Here is a 25,704-nt window from a genome sequence, read left to right on the forward strand (position 1 = left end):
ACTTTTCAATTTCAAATCCATTGGGGGTGTCTACTGTTAGGAGCTCACTGTTGCCAAAAATTCATGCACTACCCCACGTGAATATGCACAGAATTTCACTGAGAAATTCTAATTGATTTGTGCACCAGAATGATATGCAAAGTTAAATTAAAAAAGACAGGAAAGTAAGTGTCATTGATTAAAAACAAACAAACAAACAAAACAGCAAACAACACAGCATGTTGCTAAGGTTTCACAATTTCAACATTGTATCTTAGTAGCAACTTCTACAGCTTGTTCTTTCACTGGAAGCAAACTACAGTACCTGTCCAGAGTAGGCTACTAAGCAGAGAAGGCAGGAAGGAAGTTTTTGCCCCAGTGTTGTAAAAATTAACAGCTATATTGCACAAGAAACCACTAAAAAAAATTCTTTTATATACCCCCTGCACATGGGCCTCTGCTTCTTTCAGACAGCTCTGTCTGAAGAAGGAAATTTGTGCTTTTATCTGAAACTACTGGACCTAAAATTACTGATGAATAATCGATTACATGAAAACAGGAAATCCAGAGAATCATTAGTATACTTTAAAGTAGTTCAATGCTCAGGTTTTTTAAAGCTTAGAAGGAAACTGAAGGAAGAGATTTTGGGGCTCTTATTACCTACTAAACCCAGTGTTTGCATTCACATTTTCTGCTAAATGCTTACTCCTAACATCTCTCAAAATGAGTCAAATGCACTTATTGAAGATCAAAGAGACAAGTCTTTTGAACGTATTTTGAAGATTTAAGAATAAAGCAGTAAATAATTAAACTTTCACTTGCAGTGGTTGTATGGAAAGGTAACAGGAACACAGTTACAGTGCATGACAATCACAGTCTCTACCTGCACAATTTGATAAACACAGAATTTTGCAATAAACAATGAATAGTTCACATGTATTGTTTCTTATTTACTAGACAAAAAAAAAAAAAAAGGTTTCCTGCCTACCTGCAGTTTCTGAGGTTTAGTCTGTGCAGACAGTACATCAGGACCTGTCCATCCTGCTGGACTGTGGAAAGGAGCGAGTCTTCAGCTGCAAACAGACCTGAAGGCAGCGAGTCTGGCCACAATCCCACTGCTAGCAAGGACTCACCCCAAGTGTCAGGGGAAGCCAGAGAGGAAGAATGCCTCGTAACCAATTCTAACACAAGCTACAACAAACAACCAAAAAGCAGCTTAGAGTCATATTCAAACATGTAACATGCATTCAAGCACAACGGCTCAGGAAACATTTTCATTACATGTATTTATTATTAAGTTATTATAGACCAAATCTTCTACAAACACTATATAACATACACAATGAAAGTACCAATACATTCCTACCAGAAGTGAAATAACACACTACACAGTTTCAAACAGGAAGTGAATGTGTCCACAGATGACAGTGTGCACAGTGTTACAGGCTACAGCTCCATCAGTATGAATATCCCAATATCCCAGCTGAAGCTGTTACAAACTACAAGCCTCAGAGTCCAAACAGGGCACTGTTTGGTTCATCTCTCCAAGAGCACCATCTCCATCAATCTCTTGCACAGGCATGTAGGAAACAGGATCTCAAATACTAGCCTCATGCAGTTACATTTTTCACTTATCTAGTTATCTAAGAAAAGCTTTCAAATACAGGACTTTTACCTTTTGATTAATCTGCAGTTGTTGTGAGCGGCCATAAACTTCCCAACAGGCTCTGTAAAAAGACTTTGCTAATCCAAGGCCTCTTTGTATTTGCTGCACAATTAATACAGCAGCCTGAAGCAAAGGTGACAACGATGACACAGAACCTGAAAGATTCACAGCAATTAGGGTGATGTGAATGTTTAGCAACTGTCAACCCTTTAATCTGACAAACACCACTTTAGGTGTCATGATACAAAACAAATATATCCTCCTGTCCTGAAAGCTGAGTGGATTCTTCCCAAGGTTGATAAGAAAATCTGACAAGATTGTAAATAACAGATGACCAGCTCAAAATAAGACATCAAACAGCTGAGATGAATGAAACTCAGCTGCAAAGAAGAACTTGTGCAACCCCTCTCTTTTGCTGATTTTCACTTACATACACTGCCTTCCCTATAACAAGGGACAACAGACTAGCACCAGAGTCTGAGGTCTCTGTACCAAAGCACTGTAGTTACCACTTTTTCATGACTTGGGCCTACTTCCTGGGAAGGCAAAAAACCAATCCAAAACTACCTGATTATAGTTTTATGTGCTTACTTATATCAGCACATAACACAATAAAATAACCAGGGTTTAATACCGAAGACTTCATCCATATATATGTAATGAGCCCACATTGCTAAAAAACACCAAGAAGATTTTTTTTACCTGCTATTGCTGCCTTGGTTTCTGAATGCACAGCCAGAAGTGCATCACAGACACTATCTCCAACTAAACCCAAACCATGCAGGAGTAACTTCAAATCCAGACTGTCCAATACATTTCCATCAGTCTCCCCAGGAACATAAATTTCAATACCACGATTCCGCATGGCTCTGGATATTTCCCCATGAACTGGATCCATAGAAAGGAAGAGCCTGTTGGATATTAGAAAAGAATAATTCAAGTTGATAGGGACCTACAACAATCGTCCATTTCAACTGCCTTAAATTCTAAAGATGTAACTTAGGTCCTTAAACTATCTGGAACTACCAAATCTGCTTCTCCATAAAGTAAATTCATCTTCATAAAAATGGGGACACGATATCTAGAAAGCCAGAGACAGCTACTGAATTTAAATGAGAAATCTGTATGAATAGTTATACTTTGCAATTAGACACAGATATTCTGCATGACTTTCAACTCATTATTATCTGAGTTATGACTCTTTTATCATTTGCCCACTTACAAAGAGAAGTTAAACTATGCCTCTGAGCTATAAAGGCTTTTAAAAGTCTTAGCAACAGCTTCAAATAAATCTGTGCTATTTAAAAACCAAAGTATCCAACATCCAAGCAGTTAATACTATCAATAGACACCTCTTAAAAGCAAGGAGGAAAAAGTACTTCTGAGACACAAAGCAGTGAAAACAGGTTTCTGAGAAGTCAAAAATGTTTCCAATTCAGAGGAGCCAGAGAGTATCAGTCCCAATATCCTTGTTATGGATTTATAAAAGGTAGGAATTACACAGAATCCTGTTATGTTCTCCTCCCATCTTCCCCAGAGACTACTTCAGGTCTGAGAGAATAGACTGTCTGTTTGGGTGGTTTGTTGGGGTTTTTTTAAGTTCTGTCACTGCAGGAAACTGAAATTTATAGATGGGTTGGAAAAAGCTGTGAAGAAAATTATTATGCCCATATATCAGCTTTCATAACCAGCACATCTAGAGACTTCACCATCCTCAATGCATGTATCATCAACTTCATTACAGTGAGACAGGGAAGTGCTGAAATCCTAAATTAGAAATGCAAAATCAAGGCAGAGGCACACTGCTATGAATTTTCCAGTGTAATAGTTTGTGTTGCAACAGGGATATAAAGCAAAGCCTCTTAACCTCTCTTTTATATGCTCACCACAGTGCAGTTTTCTTTCTTGCTAGACAGTGTCACTACACTACATGGCAAACTGAACAGCATTCAAAATACCAAAAGACCGGCTCACTGATGACACCTTTATTCTAAACCTATTTGATAAAGGGAAAAAAAACCTTGAAAAAAAAAAAAAGCAGAAATGCAAAATACCTGAAGTTTGGATGAGGAGTTATTGTAGGAATTGTGCCATCTATGACACCTCTCTCACTCATGGTCAGAACACCTCCTGGTTCAAGCAAAGCATTCAAGCGGTCCAGCACAGATGGGCTACATTCAAAACAAAGCCATGTGGTCATAAAAAGGTACCAATTTGATCCCTTTCTCCTCTGAAATCAAAATGGTACCCATCTTGAGCAAAAGACAAACAGGAAAACAATCAAGTGCTAAGCTGTCTGAGAAGGAAGATACTCTTCCAGAAAATCTAATTTATTGCTCTTCTGTATTATCAAATGCAAAATACTCAGTTGTGAACCACACAGTAAGAGGCAAAGTCAGTTGGGGAGGTCAAAATATTCACTGAAACAAGGCCACTAAAATCTCTTACTTGCAGAAATTAACATTGTCCATTAACAGCCAGTCTCCAGATTGCAGGGCCTGAACCAACATCCCATCCACCCATTCAAAAGTGCCATGGCTGTTGCAGTCAGCAGCCTGGGCCTGCTGCAGCTTGAAACGTCGGAACTCTTCTACCAGGTGAGCAAACTCTGAAAGGAAATACATCTTACACTGAGACTTACATCAACAAAGTAGCTTCCAGTTCCATTCGAGAAAAATAGTAGTTATTTTGTTAATAAACATATATGCTTCCTACTTTTTAGGGGAACATAACAGCAGAGGCTCCAGCTCTTCAGTAGCCTCCCATGGGCAAAATCCATGTGAACAGAAAAGGTTTGCAAGCACAAAGAAATATAAAACAGATCGACACTTTACTCCCTAAACAGGTACTTTTCTGCATCCCTTCTCCCTCTTTAATGAAATTTGATGAGTATTAATGCCTTATTTTAAACAATGATTAAAAAAAAGAAGGAAAACCAACTCATACATTATTCTGCTGACATATGTGAAGTGCAGCTATCAGTGCTTCCAAGTACAAATGCAAGAATAGCGTATCCAAGTTCCCTTTCTTAGGAATACAAGGTAAGAGCTTGTATTGCATCATACATTGAGTAGCTCAGTACAGGAGAATTTCAGTGCTTCCAACTGCCCACCATACATACCTGCCTTTGTGTAAGAATTTATTTTGTTGTTTAGTCTCTGGGTAAGTACAAGTATTCCCTCCAGTTTGCTCACTAATTCAGCTGTAACACTTCCACCTCCTTCCCCCAGAGATTTGGGTTTGTAATTCAGGATGAAATTGCTCCAAGCACGCAGCACGAGTTCAGCATCATCTGCACAAAGTTCTGCCAGGAGAAGACTGTCCCTTACGAGTGTGCTCACGGCATTCTCCACCCTTTCCAAAAGGCGCTGCCATGGCCTGTTGATATCAACCTGCAAAAAGGCCATTAGGGAGTCAGTTCATGCAGAAGACTGTGGTGCCAAGGCTCCATTTACAAACACAAACTCACTGCAGACTGGCCACTATTAGGTGGGAAGGAGAAATACTGCCAAACATTACCAAACCAGTATTTACCTGCTCAAATCCACCCAGGAGTTCAGTTGTATCCATCGCGCTGTTCATCGCCATGATTTTCAGCCGGTGGCCGGTGAGATGGGCCAACAGCTCCACCAGACTGGTTTTGCCAACAGCTGCCGGGCCCACCAGGATCACCATCCAGCTCATGTGCACACACTTCATTATGGGCTCCAGGGACTGCAGTGAATGATGCAGAAGCGAGAGAGTTCTGCCAGAATGAGGAATGTAGTTGCCACGAGAAAGAACTGAATAACCAATCTGAAAGGGATGACAAACAGAGGCAAATGGGAGTTCAGCTGTGCAAGTTTTTTCCTTCCCTATCCCATCACAAAATCCCTTGTCAACAGTTTACCTGAACATTATATGGATTGATGTGAAACTCCCTGGTTCCTGTATACACATTGGCCTCCTGGCCAAAAATGTCTCTAAATACAGAAATAACCTAGAACAGTTAAAAGAGCAAAAAAGAGACTTTTCAGTTCAAGTTATCCACTGCTCCAAAGATTCACTTCTAAAGATTTACATCTGAAGTATCTTTTCCTCTCAGCTCCACATCTGTATGACAGTAACTAACACAGTAAATCACAAGCTCATTTAACTCAAAGTGCAGCAAGCCATGTGAGTGTGAGCTGCTCACAGCAACCTTTTCATTAATCATGGTTTCCCGAGACTTGAAATACTGTAAGCAATGTGTTTCTTCAACAACGTACTGGGATAGAATTCACTTCATAAATAAGCTCTTTGGTAACACAGAAAAATATTACAATGTTACAGGGAGGGGAAAGTCAACCCATGAGGAAATATCCCGTCATGTACAGCCAGTAACTTCAGTTTTACAATCTGACTGACTTTCAGTTTAATACCATTTAAATGCTGTGAAATTAAACAAAAGCACAGGATTTCTAAGCAAGAGAGGGATAAGTAGGTGGCAAACATATTATTTAATACAAAACCACACAAGAGTATGTTGTTTAAGTCCTTGATTATTCTATTTGTCTTCATTTACATCAGCTGCCTGCTTTTACACTAATTAAATTGGTATTTCAAATGCCCTGAGGAGCAGATATCTATATCAAACCTCAAAACCCCAAACAAACCTATTTTTCTTTTTTAAGAGATAAATGTCTATGAATGAATAGCAAGGAATCTTCAAATTGGAGATCTATACTTGGATTTCTATAAATATTTCCTGACCATCTGAAGAGCAAGGAAGAACACATGGCTCACCTTTTCTTTGTCTTCTCTGGTTCTCATTCTTTCTCCATAGACCAAAAACACATGCTGGCCTGGATCATAACATCCTGGGGACTGGTCAACAAGCATAAGCTGGCACCAGCGGAAAAGATCACGTAAGTTGAACTCCCAGGGTCCTCCTTTCTGTCCCCACTTCTTTTCAGCCATTACTTCTTTTTCAATCTGGAAAAAAAAAAAGTAATTTAAAAACTAATCTTTTATTCCACCCACAAGCTGGTCTTCAAATATTTTTTAAAAAACTCGACTGAGCTTCTGCCTTGGTACTGCTTACAAGACTGAGACAACTGAAAGAGCAGGCTGAATTTACTTTGCTGAACATATATTAGGAACTAAAGCTTGGTTTAGTTTGTCTCTTCCCTACTATTCCTCTAACACTCAGCTCAATTTTCCAATTTGCTCTTGCCCTCTTATAAATGAATATGCAGTAAGATGCTGACACAAGAGATTTTACCCAAGGTCACAGAATACTACTTTCTCCTGTGTATAAATGTTTTATCTTCCATGAAAACCAACGCCTTGTCAGTTATCAACCAACCATCTGACTGTTGTGGTACAAGAATTCAGGTACCAGGTTTAGTGGTGTTCTTTACTTTCTTCTGCATATACTTTCACCCCTCTTTTTTTACCCACACACTTCTCTATAAAAATGCTTGGAAATATAACATTAGACTTAATTTTTTTCTAGTCTTACTGCATTCTGCCTACTACTACAGAAAAGAAATTAAAATATATTTACCTTGTTATTGAAAGCAACCATTTTAGCAATAATAGTTTTATCAATAGCAGGAAACAATGTATTCCCAATAAACTTCATATCTTCTGCTGACAGTGGATCAACATACACCTATAAAATCAAGAGAATTCAGAGTGTTTATACACCCAGAAACCTACAAGACAGGATCACGATGTAGTGTAAACCAAACAAATAAGCTTGCCTGTGTAAATCTATTAAGAAAGGACTTGGGGAGACCCTTCCTTCCACCTCCTTGTCTGTACGGATTCTGGCATCCAAAAATCTTAGTCGTCTTGTGCTGTACATGAAAATTCATTCCCAATTCTGGAACATAAATCTCAGCTCTGTGGTCAAAGCATGCATTTAGCCCCTCTAACACAGACTGAGAAGCCAGATTCAACTGAGGAAAGAAATAAGGATACAATATTAATGGTCCACAAAACATTTTTGCATAATGTCTAGTTTAATAATCTGGGATATCTAGAAGGTAAAATTCCATTTCATTGCTGTTCTAGAACTAGCACATGTTATTACCACCAGCTAGCCTGTTATTACACTAGAGCAACTAACCCTTATACTTGTTATTTGTACTGTTTTTTTCCACTGTGATAACAAAACAATTCTCCATCATAAAAGCTGCATGTTCGAGATGTTTCTTCTGAATTTACGTTCACAGATTTGTGGCACTCAGAGCATTTTGTTCGTTTGTTTTTTAAATTAAGGCAGTCTCAGCTATTTAATTATAGTGGTTGTTTAAAGTGGCATTCTTCACAATAGTGGGGGAAAAGAAGGTAGACAAGGGGCTACAGAATTGAAGATTTTGCACTCTAAAGTAATTAGAATGCATATTGCCAAGAAGGCAGATCTGTGCACACACACGCGTGAAAGCATGTGCTACATGGTACGTGAACAAACCTGCAGTGGCAGGATAGCTTATATTGGCAAGATGGAACTCTTCTCCATCTCAAATAAGTAACCAACACAGTGTGTCAGTCCCAGAAAAACACCTTCTATTTCAGTGAAATTGTATCCATGGAAGACACTTGCCCCAAAACTTCTGTTGACACTCTTCCCTAAAAACTTTCAAATGTAAATCAAACCTATCCTTGGTTTTCTGCAGCAATTCAAGCTGAGATTCAACCCTTGTCCTCTTGTCTCAAAGAAATCTAGTCATCACCTGCCTCCATGAAGGGAGGGCATCGTCACTCAAAGGTATTTATTCCACAGGACAAATCACCAAATTTGCTCTTCTAGAACATTCCATTTTATTTGTCCTGAATTTACCTCATCTAATACAATCCAGTGTCCAGCCTTTAATGCTGCTAACAGTGGTCCATCACGCCAGGCAAATTCTCCTCCCTTCCCACCTTCAACAGGCAAGTCTGTACCAAATAAGTCTGTCACATCCTTTGGGAGTAAAGAACAGAATGGGGGAGTTGAGGAATTACAAAATTTAACAGAAGTTCATAAACAGCATTTGTTAACTGTACTTAACATTTTCTCCCTTCCCTTTTAATACCTACACTTTAGGTCTATTTAAAAATTTTCAGTAGTTGCAAAATGCTAAAAGCTTTTCCATTATAGGACTCCAGTGACCAGCTACTATATTTAACAACACAAATTTAAATTGGAACAGAAAAGCTAAAAAGCCTTAAAGCTGTTTTCAAGTAATGTTGCAGAAGCCAAGAAAAACACAGTAGACAAAGATACGCATGACTTCACCTGAAAAGAACAGAAATATCTGGGAATTGGCACTCACTCTCAGAAGCTTACTGCTCTTTCTGGTTCCCCCTCCCATTCAGTTTTATCTTGAGACCAAGAAGGAAGAACTGACATTTCAGAGACAGTGCTGAAAAGAACTGCACTTTAAAAGTTACTCAAGGCTTCTACCCTGCCATAAACACTGAGTAATGAAGATAATATTTTATTCTACCGTTTGCTCAGACAGGTTGATTCGAACAAGACAGCTTCCTGAGGCTTTTGCCAGGGCAGCAACTAGGCTGGTCTTGCCCACTCCTGGTGAGCCCTCCAACAAAATAGGTTTGTTAAGCTGTAGAGCTCTTAACAGTCTTTGTGCATTCACTGCTGTAGTCCCAGCATTTAAAGCATAATCTGTCGTGTTGTTCCTCTGGAGAACAGGGCCTAAAACAAAGGAAAAGTAAACCAGAAAACAATTAGACCAGAATATTTATGCTGGAGGTGCTGACAGTGTGCCTCTGAATGAGCTCACTCTGTCTGTAAATTGCTGATCTCAGTACAGCAAGCAATGGAGATTCCAGTTTATATGCCATTCTCAGAGATCAGGCACACACACTTTCTGTTTGACCCATAGCTGCATCTCAGCCCATCTCCATATATTTATGTTGAATTTAGCAAAAAAAGCATACAGATATATGATTTATTTTGCATGAAACTTCAATACCTCCTGGTTCATGATTTAAACTAGGCATCTATCCCTGAAAAAACATAAATCTGTCCTTGCACTTCAGTCATGTGGATCTAACACTCAAAAGCAGCTCTTGAAGAATTGACACTGAGGGATACAATACAGTCATGCTCCAGAATAACATATTAATCTATTCCATACACTGCCAGTTCTGTGAAGGAACACCCCTTTAATACAGCATTAGGAACACATAGGTCCATGTGCTAAAAACTAACCAGCTGAGTTAGAAAGCTCACAGTCATCAATTTTTAGTCCTGTCACTGCATTTTAAGGGTAAGAAGCAGTGTTTTGTTAATTCCATTTGCATTAATTTGTCCCACAAGGGACTGAAAAGCAGGGACTAAATAATTTTGCAAAAATTGTAGCAAATCTTTGAGAGCCTAGAGCAAGGCCAGGCATTAACCTCCAGTCTGTTTAGCTTTGTATTTAGGACCCCTGCTTTCCATGCTTTGTACAGCTTTAGTTAGTGGAAGTTAACAGGCGTTCCGAGCATGCAGAAGTGACAGAAAATCACAACTCCAAATTAAAAAAAGCTTTGTTGCACCAAAAAACAGTCTATGAAAACTAGCCCATTAACCATTAAGAAGTAATGAAAAAAGGGAATGAACAGATGTGTCTTCTTAATAAATGTGACTGAGTTGCAATCTACACACTTGGAGGCAGAAAAGGCATTTTTCTAAGGCTTAAGAACCAATAAATTGTTCTCTGATGGTTCAGGTATCCTACTGAGATTTAGTGAATAACAAAACTACTGAAAATATAAATCACAGAATAAATGTCCACCCACTCCCACAGTCTCTTGCCTCTTGGAATAAAAAATGGGTGAATTCCCATAAAGTTGTCCATCCATACGAACTCTTTTTCCTTTGTTCTGTCATAAATCTTTAGTTCATTCTTCTGATAATCAGTCAGCTCAAAGAACTGACTCATTTTCTCACTTAAGAATGTCAGGCATTTATCACGAGCTAATAAAGCCATGTCAGCTGAGCAGGATGTTGTACCTGTAATTAGAAAAGTTAAGTGTGCTTCAAAACATAACTAGGTACATTCATCTTATGACAAGAAACTCAATCCCTTCATGTGCATGCAGGTTTTTATTTCATTTTAATGTATTTGCTTGACAGTGCTTCCAGTACTATTTACCATGGACAGATTGCTCTGTGAGCAACAGAACTAAGGGCATCGTATTTCCAACTCCCTTTCTTCTACCATCACAACCACCCTGATCCCTCGCCATAGCCTCCCCCAGGCTTTCTTTTCTGGCATTTCTTGTGCCTTTCACTTTCCCTCCTCTCCTTTATCTACTATTTATTAGCTGGGCCAGCAGCCAAACACACAAAGATGCATTCTCAGCTATGTGCATGGTACAGGCCAGCACAGACAGATGCTCACATGTGGAGTGGGGGATAGAGAGATTAATATGTGCTCATGTGCTTAAGTACTGTATCAGCTCAGAAGACTCAATAGAAAATACAGCTTTTCTTTACTTGTGTGCTAGCCTTTGTAATATTATTAATCCCTCTAATTTACTTTAGCTTGCTGTATTACTCAAACTCTTGCTACTGAAACACAGAAAAGGCACATGACATAGAGATTGTTAAATAGAAGTAAAAGCTTCTCTCAGAAGAGTCCCATGCTGCCCCAAAGCATTTTGTTTGCATTTGACTAAAAAATATTAATACAAATACACAGTTTCATATTTTCTGCTACCAAATGAGCACTGAAGACTTACCTGATCCTATTCCATCAATATACACCAAACATGCAGCATGGATAAAAGACATCACTGGGGAAACGTTAAGGCGGCTACATCCCTTGGCAGAACCCGACTCATCCTCTACCATGACATTCATAAAATTAACCCAGGCCAAGACGTCTCTCACACTGAGAATACACTGGCGACCAAACTCTTGTTTAGTCAGCCATTCAACAAAGTCCATCATAAGTTCTGCTATGTCTGCCCCTAAAAAGAATGTAAACAAACAAACAAACACACACAAACCCAAATAAATTTGAGTTGTAAAATAATTGTTTTGGTCACATCTGCTACACTGTTGTAAAAACATCTCTAAAGTAGGTACAGCTGCATGAGCAATGTGGATGGGTACTCTATATCCTAGAAAAACAATAACACAAGAGTAAGTTCATGCCTGAGCTGTCGTTACAGATCCTTTTAAATTCTGGTAACAAGACAGAATCAGGTGACTAATACTAACAGTGAAGCTGCTGACAGAAAGTGAAGTGTCCAGTCTTTCAACACTCTACATTAAAACCAAGTTGGGACACTGAAGGGCTGGGGATAGTTCAGCTATCTGGATGGTGAAGTAAACACAGCCCTGAACCTACTTCTGGCTGTAACATACACAGTGAGGGAAGAACAAACTCCAAAATATATCATACTGTCCTCAGGGAAAAACGTAGCAGAGAAAGGGTCACACTGGTATAAATTCTGAAGAAAGGTTGGCAGCCTCCAACCTCCTTATTTTCTTAGCAGTATTTGAATACCAACACAGAGAAATACCTACCCTCGTGGTTTATTGCACCCAGAGACAATCCTGGATGAAGATTGTGTTTTACAATCTGTACCAAATCATCCCGGCCATTGCTATGTGGGCACCATATTTCTGTAAATCTGTTGCGCAGCGCAGGGGAAAGCTGCAAACAAGCAGAGTAACAGAGCAATTAAAGATTCATTACATCATCTTCCTTAGGGCTCTGTTAACAACAGCCTTGTTGTCACTGCACTTGTAAACAATAAATAAAGTGAACAAGATAGACCTTTCCTTCTAATTTTGACAGAGACACTTTGCAAAATCTTTGCAAAAAGGAGGATTTTTAAAACTTCTAGTAGTGGTATCAACGCAGGAAATGTGTTCTAAAGGAAGTTCAAAGGAATATAGGAAGAAACTGAGCTGGTTTGCAAGCACCAAACCTACATTTCATTCTAGGACATCATGTATCAAACAATGGCTCTGTAATCTCCCTTTGCTTAAAAGAAAACCACATGGAAATTTGCCTTCAATTACAACCCGCTTCTCTACTTTCTCTCTTTCTTGGCTGAATTGGTCAAGCAAAAATTAGTAGCACAAATTCAATGCAGAAATAAATCCTGTTTAAACACATGGCTTCACAATGAGTAGTTCTCTATTCCAGAAACCACTTTAAATGGAGTACCCATCTTGTTTTGAGTAAAAGAGCTTCTGGTTCTTTTTTACAGACCTAGCTTCCAACACTGCTTAAAAGTTGCAGGGTTTTGTTGTCTTATGGGTTTTCTTTAACATGTTTTAAATTACTTAATTCTCAACTTCAGAAACCATTTTTTTGCAATAAATGAAAAAGATCTTCTGCGATGTGATGTTCATTATTCACCAAGAAACACAAGAGGACCATCACTGTCTGAATAGGATTAGTGAGAACAATCTGTTACACAACTTCGTACTACCCCAGAGAGCTGGATTTACTTGCTTCACAAGTCACAGATCCTGCACTTGAAGTATTCTACATAATAAGCCTGAGTATTGAGAGGCCTGAAGCTTCCTTTGACATTTTGCTGAGTAGTCATTTATAATGCCAAAGTGACAGCCCACGGAAGTGGCAGAAAACAGATTCACCCCAATCCTCATTTAGAGTGATGAAGCAGATGCCAACTAGAAAGCACTGGATGCCAGAATTGGCATGACGCATTTTGGCATTGCACCTCCAACCACTTAATGGCCAGTAAAACCAGAAAGATGCATGCTGTATTTCCAGATGTTTTGACTTTACCTCTTTTTTCCCAAAGTCACCTCCAGGGTTCATGGTCGCAAGGATACGGAATTTCTTTCCTGCAACTAATAGTTCTACCTCATTCTCCTCATCATCTTGACCACCTTTTTCAGCAAGTACCAATGTCTTTTCAGCTTCAAGAACACTAGAGAAATGGATAAAAAAAAATTGCTAATTTTAAATTCTGTTCCACACTTCAAAAGGTCACTTAAAAATGAAAATCACATTAATCGGCCTGGATAAACTTTCGTTTACCCAATATAACAGGTAACAGAAAAGACTAAAATGAGGGATACTGCAAATAGATAATGAAGTTAAACTTATATTTTAGTTGTTCTGGTTTGTTTTTTTTTTTAGACACACACAAAAGAGGGGAATAACTAGATTTTGTTCCTGGGATTTGACAAGAGGCATAATTTCAAGAGCTCGCTGACAGGCTGAAAATATTAATACTGCAGATGGTAAACTAGAGATTTTAAGTTTTATTTGTACCATTGTCCTTTTTAGCAAGAGAACACCTCACCTAAGCCAGGAAACAAATGTGCCTAAAAGAAGTCAGATTTACCCCACTTATGTTTGGATAATGAACAGACACATTGAGGATGCTTAGTACTACCACATTTAAGACATACCTGTTAAGTCGCTCTAGTACAGAATCATCAGCTAAAGAAATCTCATCAAGGAGAAAAAACCCCTCCTCTTTCATTGCTAAAACAAGAGGTCCATCACACCACTCAAAGAGTCTAGAACCATCAGATTCCTCCTAAGAAATGGAAAAGGAAGTGAAGTCATAACCACTACTTTTTACTTCCATGGTCCCACCATCCAAGCTATTACTGGTGCAAGACAAACCTGGTCTTTGGACCTCTGCCTGACTGGTCGCAGCCCTCCCAGGAAGTCTGATGTCTCCATATGCAGGTGGCAATTCACTGAGTACAGCTTCTGATTTGCTAATGATGCAAAGATCTGACAAATGGTAGTTTTACCACACCTGCAACGAAGTAATCTCATTAAAAAGGATGAATTTAAAAAAGAAGCAAAACAAAACAATCAGCTCACTTTGGACAGGATTCATACTTTCATTGAAGAGCTATGAGGCAAAGGCCCAACACGCAAATTTCCTTCTGCTCCTTTCCTTTAAAGAAATGTATGCAAAGTGAAGCCGTCTTTGGCACAACTGTTGCTGACTTGCCCAAGAGGCCTTTAATTAAATTTAAATCAATACCTGCATAGATACATTTCTGCATGTTGAAAGTCAAATTTTTTCAGCTTGCCCTTACAGATACCCAACCAGCCTAACATTTCACTGAACTAGAACTGCTACACGTCTGGACCAAGCCTAAGTCCGAGGAAATAAACCACCGAGTACCTAGTTTTCATTTACTACCCAAGTAAATTTTTCTTCTCTCTTTTCTTGCATTTTTCTTTCCTTCTCTTCTACAAAAATTTAGGCTACAAATTTATAACCAGCACAAAGCAGACATTATCTACTTCCATGACCTCCTCTACAGCATATGAGGTGGAGAAGTGGTAGCAAGGCTATATTCAAGCTCTTAAAACATGTAAATTGAATGTGTTCTCAAAGAGAAAAATGCCACAATACCCCAAAAGCAGGCACTACAGTGAGGCACACTGAGATGCTACAGGGCACCTTGTAAAGACGGGGACAGAAGTCAGCTCATTTTCATTTTACTACTTTTATATAACTTCTGTGTAGTTATACAATGCAGATAAACCCATCAAAGACTTGGGTTAAACGAGATGCAATTGCTTCCCCTCAAAAAGGAACTGTGAAAAACAGCAGTTGCAAGCCTGCCATGAGAAAGGCTCAAATGTCCCAGATCAAAGAAGCACTGAAGCCCACACAATCACTTTGTGTCCAACTCAGCAGCCAGTGAAGCACTACCAAGAACATCACAAGAAGCAGGATTACCCAGTGTCTCCCACCAGCAGTACTGGTTCACCAAACTCCAGGGCTCGTCCCACCAAAATGGCAAGTCTCCTCATCCCTTGAGTCCAGACAACATGGTTAAAATCTCTGTCCATTACTGACATCCACGTGGAAGACTTAGCTGCACAACAGAAAGCAATCCATCAGCTTCAGTCACATCTAGAGATCTACCAGTGGGGTCCCTATAGGAAACTCACCCAGTAGCTTTTTGACACTTTCCCCTGAGAAGAGAGACTCAGGATATATTTTTTTCTTGAAGTGTTTTTCAATGACATTTTGAATAACATCCACCTCCTCCTGTTTCCTGACTCTGCCTGCCAGAAGCATAAAACCTGCAAAACAGAGGAAGAGAGAAAGCAATTACTACCTGGGTAATCAGCAACAAAAATTTACACTTAAGAAGTGGGGCTGGAAAGTGATTCTACAGACACTTAAAAAAGCTGGGGCAGCAGAGCTCACCATCATTTGCTAAGTGCTGAAGCCAGTCATACTCCTTCTGCAGCTGTTCTGCCAACCTGTACCTTTCAGCCCAGCGGAACAGATCCCGCAGGGTAATGAATCCATGCTTCCCAGCAAACACTGTCGAGCCTCTGCGGTAAGACTGACACAAGAACAAAATGGGAGCTATTTTTTCATGAACTCGTCCAAATACTTCAAGCAAAGCTAATCACCACTCTCTGCAGTGACATTGTAACAAGAAAATTCCATGAACAACAACAACAAAAAACCCTAGTAGAGTCACAACTCCTAAAGACTAACTCTTTTTAGGCAGGTATTTGACGAGCACCAGGAACAAAATAATTTCGACAACAATAATAATTTAAAAAAAAAAATCAACTAAGAATAAAATAGGTACCTGGAATAAAACAAAATCCAGTTTGTGCTGCTGTAATTGCTTTCAAATACGAGGTAGTTTTAGCTACATAATAAGTGTCAAATGCCTGTTGAATACAGGAGTGGCCAAACATATCCAAAATTGCTGCTTAGAAATAATACCAAATTTCACGTGACCCAAAGACACCTACAAATCCAGTACTGTACTTTGGCTCCAGAGAAAGGGATAATTCTACACATCAAATCCCAAGATGTCTGTTTTTTTTGGGTTTTTTTCCTCGTAGCTTTCTCTCAAATCTGACATCAGCTTTCCAATTCTTCGTCTTAACCACTGAAATTTGTACCTTGGTGGGTTCTCTCCATGGTTTAGAATTGTAAATATCCATCAGCTAACAATACCTCCCCCTCAAAGGAATTTCTACTACTTTGTACATGTTACTTTGAAATATGTTTGCATTTGTTAGACTAAAAGAAGGAAGACTCTCATACTTGCAGGTCTAACATGACTTTGACAAGCTTGCTGCAGTAAGAAGGTGGCAAACTGCATCTCCTGTGCAGGATAGTTTCCAGTTCAGCACTTGGCAGTTCATCAAAATGCAGCTCCACAAAACGATTTCTGAAGGCTCTGGACAAAACCTAAAATATGAGACCACACTACTGCTCGAACTTTTTCCTTTGATATTGCTCATAGATCTTCCCCTACACATCCAAAGGAAATAGGGATAGTGTCATAGCATACCAATTAACACACACACATCAACATTGAAAGAAAGCACAAGAGACAGTCTGGGTGAGGACAAAACCTTTAAAATGGATTGTGTGTTTTAAGGGCCTAGGCAGCTAAATATTGCAAAGCCACAAGCTCACTCTCCCTACAATGGGAGAATTGGAATGATAGAAGTGATAAAACTTTTAGGCTGAGACAAAGACAGTTTCATAAGTAAAGCAAAAGGTGCATGTGCAAACAAAGAAAAATCAGGAATTAATTCATTGCTTCACATCAATAGGCAGGTATTCAGCCATCTCCAGGAAATACAGGCTTCATCACACACCAGTGTTATTTAGGGAAACAAACACTGAACATCCCCCTCTTCCTCCCCCTCCCCCCAGTTTTGACTGCTGAGTTTTGATATATGACATGGAACATCCCTTTGGTCAGCTGGGGTCAGCTGTCCCAGCTGTGTCCCCTCACAGCTTCTCCAGCACTCCCACGCTACTCCACAAGTAGGTGGGGCAGTGTGAGAAGCAGAAAAGGCCTTGAAGCTGTGCAAGCACTGCCCAGCAATAACTAAGACATCCCTGTGCTATCAACACTGTTTTGATCACAAATCCAAAACACAGCACCATACCAGTCACTACAAAGAAAATTACCGATTCCAGACAAAAAACAGTACAAAATGGACTTCTATAGCCTAAGTAGAATCTCTTTTCCAGTGCTCTTGGACAAGAAATGCTGAGTCACGTAAAATACACATGAACTCCAGTTCAGTAAATCACTTAAATCTCAACTAACTAAAATGAATTAGAAATTCTGCATCTGTGAAACAAGCAACTCACCTAAACAGAAGCCAGATGTACTGACAGTCCAGAGCCACCTCAACTCCCTCCCTCTTGAGAGATTCATGCTGCTACACATCAAAAGGTTCTCACATCACACTTTATGTATGAGAGAGATTAATTCCCTAAAGTCTTACCTACCCAAATAAATAGATCATACAGACCTTTCTGCCACCATAGAGACCTGGAGGGTTCTGTGTGGCAAACAGCATGAAGCGAGGGTGAGCTTTGACAACTTCCTGAGTCTCAGTAATGAACAGCTCTCTGTTATCATCCAACAAGCGGTTGAGAGCCTCCAGAACATCAGTGGGAGCCAAATTCAATTCATCTAGAACAATCCAGTAGCCCTTTCTCATTGCATCTATGAGAATGCCTTGGGGGGAACGGAAAAATTCCAAGTTAAAAATCTTATCAAGCAAATCTAACAGAAGCACGCACTCAGATACTTTTAGCAACCCATTTTCATTCAGGATAAACACTGATCTAGAGAAGGAAGCAACAGTATTGTTTAAATTGTTGACTTACCATCTTTAGGTCCAATAGGACAAGCATGATCAGACAGACATGAACTTTTCAGAATTCAATGACATTCACACAAGTGATTACCAATAAAGTGCAACTACTAACTTTATGACAGGTCATCTCTCCATTGTAATAAGCCAGATATGTTAAGCAGAAAAGAAGAAAAAAAACCCCGGCCATTGAAATGAGACAGGAATTTGGAGTATATAGAACATGCTCACTTACCTTCCTTAAATACCAGCTTTCCAGAGGCATCTGATGTGTAACAGCCAATATATTCTTGGATATCAGTATGCTCATGGTTGTTAATCCTTACACAATGATTCCCAGTAGCAGCAGCCAACCAGCGAATTAAACTGGTTTTACCAACAGAGGTCTCTCCCTGAATCAGTACTGGATGAGTCCTAAAAGCCATGACCAAAATAGTGGGTTAGAAGCAGGAGCCATGCCTTTCTCACACACAAGGTGTCAACATTATTAAACCACATTACCAAAACACCACCACTTCACTCATTTAGGGTATCCAAGATCACACACTAACAGGCAAATACAAATAACTTTACTCCCAAGTGCTAACAGCTACCCATGAAGTTTTTCATGGCAGTGTGAAATAAGCAGGTTATTCTAACTGCAAATTTCTAGATCAGAATTTAAATAAAACTAGGTATGGCAGCAAGATGTTTTAAGGAAACAAGAAACATATGTATAAATTTCAAGTCACTCTATAATGAAAAGTTAACTGTAAAGTAGAAGGAAAATAGACATTATTCATAGACTTAGAGGGGCACCAACACTCAAGGCCTAAACAAACATATTTAACCTATATTTTTAATTAAAAACTTGAAACACTTACCCTGCAGACACAACCCTGACAATGTCTTTCAGATTAAGCTTAACTGAAGGGGTGAGCACGTAACTCTCATCTACTGTAGGTTCTTTGTCCCCAGCTGAAATCCAGTATCCTTCTATAAGTATAAAACTCCCTCCTTGGGGTTTTGGTATTTGCTAAGGAGACATGATAGAAATAACAGATTATACAAACAGGTTTCAATTTGCTAATGAAAACAACTACTGTAACACCACTGCTACCTATGCTGTAAAGAAATTTTAAATCAATCCCTGAGCACTCCTGCAATAAGCACTGTCACAGAATGCAAATTACAGGAAAAACCTGACCAGATTATTTCAGGGTCATGAAGCAGGAATCTTTGCCAGTGCCATGAAGATAAAAGTGTCTCAAGAGCCTAGCACTGAATTTTGAAGGGCATTTTCAGGCAGGAACTTTGCTTTAATCTTTTTATGCTCAGACACATTTTCCAGTACGAAAGGGTTTATTTTGAAACCAATACCCATCTCTTAAACTGGCTTCCCCATCCCCCACACAAACTCGTGCTCGGTTCCCAGCACTAGTGATATTCTTCCTTTCCCATAAAAGACAAAGCACAGATGCTTCTTCATATCCATATGTTCTGCATTCAGAGTTTAAAAATATAAAGCCTGAGAAAGCTCCTCAAAAGTCTGTGAAAGCTTTACAGTTGGAGCCACTGCATTAAGCTGCCCACACTCCACAGTGCTGGAAGCCTGAATAAATAAACAAATAAATGAGCTCACATACAAACATTCAAGCAAAGTGAAAAACTACAGAAGAATGGTACTAATTTTTTCTAGTTCTTATCTTTATAAAATGAAAAACAGAACTGCAAGAAGGAAATGTAGAGGAAAAAAAGGAGAGAAGACAACTCAAAATAAATTCCACTTTAAATACCAGACAGCTCTTCATAATCTTAGTTGCCTACCTGCTTGAGAAGGCTTTTGATGTTGCCAGAGACTATATGCTGGCAAATTAGCTTTTGAACCACTGGGTGAGAACCTCTGTCAAGCTGCGTCAGGAAACTCAAACAGAAACCCTAAGAAGAAGAATTATTTTCAGTGATAAATACGAAAAGTAGGGGAAAAGATACAGACTAAAGAACCATTTCTGTTCAATACTGAACCTAGAGAGGATTATCTTTTACCCAAACAACCTCTGTAGTGAATACACACTGAAACAAATGCTAGCACAGGTGATCACCTCATACAGGGAGCGCGCTATGCTGCCACACGGATTAGACGCTGCGAATCTCAATGCCCTGCACAGGGTACGGAGACTGTAGTGAGGTCTGTGGCCAGTTCCATCCACCAACTTTGTTTCTGCTTCCTTTCTCACAGACAAATAAAAGCTGCAAAAACAAATTTACACAGAGCTGTTACTGATCAGACCACTGCTACAAGGAATTCAAACCCAAGTATGAACACCTCAGCTTATTCCCAACTGGAACTTTTCTTAGAAGCTCCAGGCTGGGAAAGCCATGCCAAGCTCTGCCATCTGTACAATCAGTGAAGCAAAGCAACAGAGTATTTTTAGAACTGTATTTTTGAGAGAGCTTGATATACAGGGAGTGACTATAAACTCCAAGTATTCTAAATGTGAGATAGTTCACCTTACACTACAGGAAAGAAAAGTAACTCTAGACAAATACAACAAACCATTTTAGTCTCTCAGATGTGAAACAGGACTGAAACAACAATACTTTTTAACTGGTGCCACCAAGAAAACAATTCTGAATTAATAAAAAATAGAAATCTCCTTCCCACAAGTACAGAAACCCTCAGAATCAAGATGAATGTCCATGCTCTTCTGTTTCCTAAAGCTATGCCAACTGCTCCATGGGGAGCATTACGGTGTTTCCCAAAGCAGTCTAGCCACGGACTACAGTTACATACTTTCTTTTTGTGACTTATTTCATCAAGAATTATAAGAGATTACAGTCAACTCACTTCACAATTCCTTGTACTGTGCTTTTGTTCACATTCAAGCTTCTCAGATAATCCATGATAAGAATCTGCAAGTCTCCTTCATTTCTCAATTCTTCTACATAAAGTTCAGTAAACCTGAAAGAATCAAATCAATCTGTAGCACTTAAGGCACCTGACCATATTGAAAAATCATGTTATATATAAATCTCATGGCATGTAACATTTTAAATTTTTAAGTAACAGAATACGGGTAGTTAAAGCTATAGACCTATAGACTGTCAAACCTACAGACAGACTCAAGAACCAGAGCAGCTGAAAAATAAGGTATTACTAATACTTTCAAGTAATTTATCTGAATTAGTTTAATTTCTTAGACTGAAAGTGAACAATGTGACTTAAACTACAATTTTAAACAATTTGCAATAGATACCTGAATGTTACAGCCTGAACAATGCAGTACTGACACAGCTGTAGCTATTTTTGACAAATAGTAGTAGGTATTTTTGACAAATAGAAATACAAATTCATTTAAACTTAGCAAGTTATGCTGATGCTGGACTCTCTCCTGTATTACAATCACTTCCTTTCCTTTCACGATTCTGCAAGACAGCCAATAGCAACAAAACCTTGCTTTGCCACTGGAAACTACAAATGACTAGTTACACATAGGTGGTGCATCTCCACAGTCTTGCAAAGTGTTTAGGAATCTGGGAAGGGACTATACATGCAACTTTTGGCACTCATGACGGAAACTGCATCAAGCAGGAGATCTGCGCATACAGGAAGGTAGATGGCACTGAAGAATGCATCCGCCACAATTCCAATTTCCTTGCCACAACTTACATGTTTTAAGACCACACATCAAATATTTTGAGTATCACACACCTGCGCCACCATGCAAATCCTCTTCTTTTTAGTGAACGAGACTGGACATGAAGCTTTTTGCAAGGATCATCAACACTTCTGAGTTATCAAGAGAAAGGCTGCTAAACAGACACAAAGCACTTACCTGTCTTTATTACTCCAATCAGGAACATAAACTGCTGCAGTAGCATTCCCAGGTACTGACAGCTTGTGAAGAATAATCATTTCCTGCCCCCACTGACAACACTCTACACTACTGCTAGACCACTTGCTCAGAGCTCAGCTACTTCACCAAAGTATTTTGCTGATTCTATTTCATGAAAAACCTTCACCATAATGTGGAAAGCATCTCTCACAGGCAGTAAATTTGAGTCCAGACTTGTATCCTCAGGCTTCAGATAAGGCATTCTGGTCAACTCCTGAAACTAATTAAACTCTGAAAAAGACAGTGACTATTTTGTCCCAGAATCATTATTTCCTACCTGTTTCTTATTCCTAGAGGAAGATTTCTCTTTCCAACATCTGTAGCTGGATTCATGCATGCAAACAAGCGAAAATCAGGGTGACGGACAAGAGGCTCTAAAGTAAAGCAGAAATAAAAGACATAAGGTTCACAATAAACACTGGATATTTATTATGTTAAATAAGGTATATTTTATCTAAGGCAACTTTCTATTGCTGCACTACTAAAATTCCTTAAAAATTCCAGTGGCAAAAATTTTCAGAGAACCCCACATGATTTTCTCAGAAGTACCTGCATCTTCACAACAGCCACAGGCAAGTGAAACCTTGACTTTTTTGTGCATAGCAAGATGTTTTAACAAATGTCTTGGGGTGACCTTATGATGTGTATCCCATATCGCTGCCTATGCCCAGAAATTAATTCCTGTGCCTTTCTATGACTCTAAACTGAGCCTGAGAGGGGGAAGGAAAAACTGAACAAAACTTTTTCAAAGCAGTTTGCAGCTTGTTCAAGGTCACACACAGCAATTTTTTTTTCCCAGTTGCGGCGGGGGAGGGAGGAAGCACCCGGCTGGCTGCTCCCGGGTCAGTTTTTTGGCCAGTTGTTCAGCTCCTTTTTCTCTGGAGAGAGACTGTGAGTTGAATTTTCCCTTTCCCTGGAATTTCAGATTTGCCCCTTTTCCACTGGATTGCTTCAACATCAGAACACATCAGGAGGACTTTCCACCAAGCACAGAGGGCCTGGCCCTGGGCCAAGCCCCAGCTCCAAGGAGACCAAAGGGAGGACTCGAACACTCTCCCAGGTTTTTTCTCCACAGCGAGAGATTTTATTACTTAGCATTATTTTCCTTTCCCTGTGTGTTTGGTAAATAAATAGTTTTTATCTCTTTCCTTTGAGGAAAATTTATTTTCCCCGAACCTGGTGGGAGAGGGGTGGTGACCTGCCTTCTCTCAGAGGATATATTTCTAAATTTGGCCAAACCAGCACATATTTAGTTCAAAATGTTTCAAAAATTATGTAAGCCCTAAACTTGCAACTCTTTTTGTCTCTTTCAGAACAATAGCCAGTGCTTCCCTTGGCCAGGAAGAAAATCCAGCCTAGGATGCTCACACAACACTTGCCTCTGTCTGTAGCTCTTGAGAGCAGCATTCAGCAACTGCATTTTTTTACCTTTACATCTGTAAAAGGAGTTAACTTCCTACACAGCAGCCCCTGCAGTGCTGTTGAGAACACACCAGTGTTTTGGACTTCTTGCAAAGAACTATAAAGCCTACAAAGAGCACATCACTCTTTTGCACACATTCATTTTAACGGTAAATGAGCTCAATTTATTTTGAGCTACACAGGATAGGGAAGTCAGCTGGATACCAAGATACAGAAAAGAAAGCATAGAAATAGTACCTGTGTCTCCTCTGTCTAATAACACCAGTGACCCAGATGATCCTTCCAATAAACCACTCAGGCACTCCAAAGTCTCTGCTGCAGCCAAGTTAATTTCATCCAATAAAATCCACTCTCCTTTTTTTACTGCTTGTGCTAGAGTACCCTAAAAATAAGACAAATTTCTTAATCATGTTGCCAGCAATGATATATCAACTGAAGCATTCAGATACAGGAAACACTTGGTGTGCACTCTGTGCCTTGATTAGACTAATGGCAGTTCCAAACCTTTTACAGCAATAGCAGTTTTACTGCTCTCTCTCAATAACAGCAATTATTTTGCCAGTCACAGAAGTCAGGCAGTTATCACACCATTACATCAGACACCAGTTTGACTGGTTCAAATGTAAGATTTAAGATCTCTTATTTGTGCAATGCTGTCTGTTGGTGATACCTACCACTGACACCACATAGAATAAAGACAGTTAATCCAAAGACACAAGCAATATTATGCTCCTATGGAATCTGTACCTTATTAATTAAAACGATGACTATATTAATTAAAACATGACTATATTTAAGCCAAAGGTTCTCCAACTATTCATACATACATTTTTTATAGAGGACTGGTCAACATTTTACACACTTTACATGAAATTTGAGTGCATATATTCAGACTAACAGGGTGACAAGGAACAAGCATGCATATACCTCACAATTTCTCCTAATCACACTTAATGTCATTAAAACATATTATGGGTTGGAAATGTTTTGAAAAATCACTTTTAGATAAATAATCAATCCTTAATATTAAATCTTTCACAGGAATCCCTAGACAGAAGCATGAGCTACTGGAGACTGGTCAAGAAGTTTCTTCTAATCTGATACAGTTGAAAAGATGGTATGACATACTCTTTTATCATACCAGTCCTAATTCCTATTATACAGCACTGATTTAATGTGCTACCACAAAACATTCTCCCACTCCCCATCTAAACATTGCCTCCTTGAAGCTGCACACTTTGTTTCATGAGTTATCATGGAACACATTTTACTTCACAGCAAGGTTCTTGCCAGGAAGCTATTTATATAATACTGATTGCAAAGACTTTTAAATACTTCTCCTTATTCCTCCTAGCACCAAAATGCAAATCCCTAAATACCTCAACAAATGCAAAGAGAAGAGCATTTTCTGTCATTTTCATCTGTTGATGAGCGTGATTCAGTTTAAGACCAAATGCCTCCCACTTTTCCTTCAGTGGCAAGCCTGCAAGCAAAACAAATTTAAGTTTGGACCATCCAAACAGTATCACAAAAAAACATGTCTGACAACAGCACTTTAATCAAGTTGTTTCCAGCACAGAGGCAAAAGCAAGCTTGAGCAACAAAAACATTCAAGTCCTGCAGGTGACACACCACAAATTAAAAAAATAATTTAATCTTGTTTTGGTTTTTGTGTGCGTGGTTTTTTGTTTTTTAAATTTAACTGTACCCATATGTGGATAATGTTCAGATAATTTGCTATTCATTCCTAGATGAGGAACAAACACTTATACTGCACTTTGTTCCAGCATGACTGTTACCACTCTGATTTCCAGAGAGAGAAAGACATGTCAAAAAAATAAATCCAAATTTATAACCCTTATGACAGAACAGATTAACAATGAACACTTCAGTATCAATAAACACACTGATGCTTATCAGTTACAACATTACTTACTATAGCACTGATTTCAGTTACTTGCTAAAAATCACTAACTGAGCTACATACAGCACCAAAATTCCTCAAGAAACTTTGCAAGTTACAGATTTCAGCTTGTCTTTATTTCAGCTTATCTTTATTTTAGCATTGTCAATTCTTGGATTAACTAGTCTTTAAACCCTATTTTTTTTTTTTTTTTTTTACATTTGTGGGCATTTCATTTAATATCACTTAAAAGAAGAGTGGAGATAAAGT

At 39.0% G+C, this 25,704-nt stretch overlaps 1 protein-coding gene across 2 annotated transcripts in view; it reads right to left on the reverse strand.

Annotated features, from left to right (window-relative positions):
* Positions 1–25,704, reverse strand: part of MDN1 (midasin AAA ATPase 1) — a 93,709-nt gene that overhangs the window by 45,018 nt on the left and 22,987 nt on the right. For both annotated transcript variants that reach the window (XM_048297244.1, XM_048297243.1), the window contains exons 17-48: positions 24,911–25,014; positions 23,769–23,913; positions 22,387–22,483; positions 21,062–21,175; positions 20,316–20,463; positions 20,041–20,151; positions 19,098–19,249; positions 18,470–18,648; positions 17,887–18,095; positions 16,655–16,801; positions 15,791–15,932; positions 15,529–15,663; positions 15,314–15,452; positions 14,233–14,371; positions 14,013–14,143; positions 13,381–13,525; positions 12,141–12,270; positions 11,348–11,578; positions 10,419–10,616; positions 9,103–9,311; positions 8,454–8,576; positions 7,372–7,569; positions 7,173–7,280; positions 6,410–6,598; positions 5,535–5,624; positions 5,180–5,440; positions 4,767–5,037; positions 4,094–4,253; positions 3,700–3,816; positions 2,348–2,556; positions 1,655–1,800; positions 968–1,170 (exon numbers count right to left, since the gene is read on the reverse strand). In XM_048297244.1, coding sequence (XP_048153201.1) covers positions 968–1,170; positions 1,655–1,800; positions 2,348–2,556; positions 3,700–3,816; positions 4,094–4,253; positions 4,767–5,037; positions 5,180–5,440; positions 5,535–5,624; positions 6,410–6,598; positions 7,173–7,280; positions 7,372–7,569; positions 8,454–8,576; positions 9,103–9,311; positions 10,419–10,616; positions 11,348–11,578; positions 12,141–12,270; positions 13,381–13,525; positions 14,013–14,143; positions 14,233–14,371; positions 15,314–15,452; positions 15,529–15,663; positions 15,791–15,932; positions 16,655–16,801; positions 17,887–18,095; positions 18,470–18,648; positions 19,098–19,249; positions 20,041–20,151; positions 20,316–20,463; positions 21,062–21,175; positions 22,387–22,483; positions 23,769–23,913; positions 24,911–25,014 — 5,080 coding nt within the window. The remainder of the gene's footprint in view (positions 1–967; positions 1,171–1,654; positions 1,801–2,347; positions 2,557–3,699; positions 3,817–4,093; positions 4,254–4,766; positions 5,038–5,179; positions 5,441–5,534; positions 5,625–6,409; positions 6,599–7,172; positions 7,281–7,371; positions 7,570–8,453; positions 8,577–9,102; positions 9,312–10,418; positions 10,617–11,347; positions 11,579–12,140; positions 12,271–13,380; positions 13,526–14,012; positions 14,144–14,232; positions 14,372–15,313; positions 15,453–15,528; positions 15,664–15,790; positions 15,933–16,654; positions 16,802–17,886; positions 18,096–18,469; positions 18,649–19,097; positions 19,250–20,040; positions 20,152–20,315; positions 20,464–21,061; positions 21,176–22,386; positions 22,484–23,768; positions 23,914–24,910; positions 25,015–25,704) is intronic.

The sequence above is a fragment of the Corvus hawaiiensis genome, chromosome 3, assembly GCF_020740725.1.
Source record: "Corvus hawaiiensis isolate bCorHaw1 chromosome 3, bCorHaw1.pri.cur, whole genome shotgun sequence".
NCBI lineage: Eukaryota > Metazoa > Chordata > Aves > Passeriformes > Corvidae > Corvus > Corvus hawaiiensis.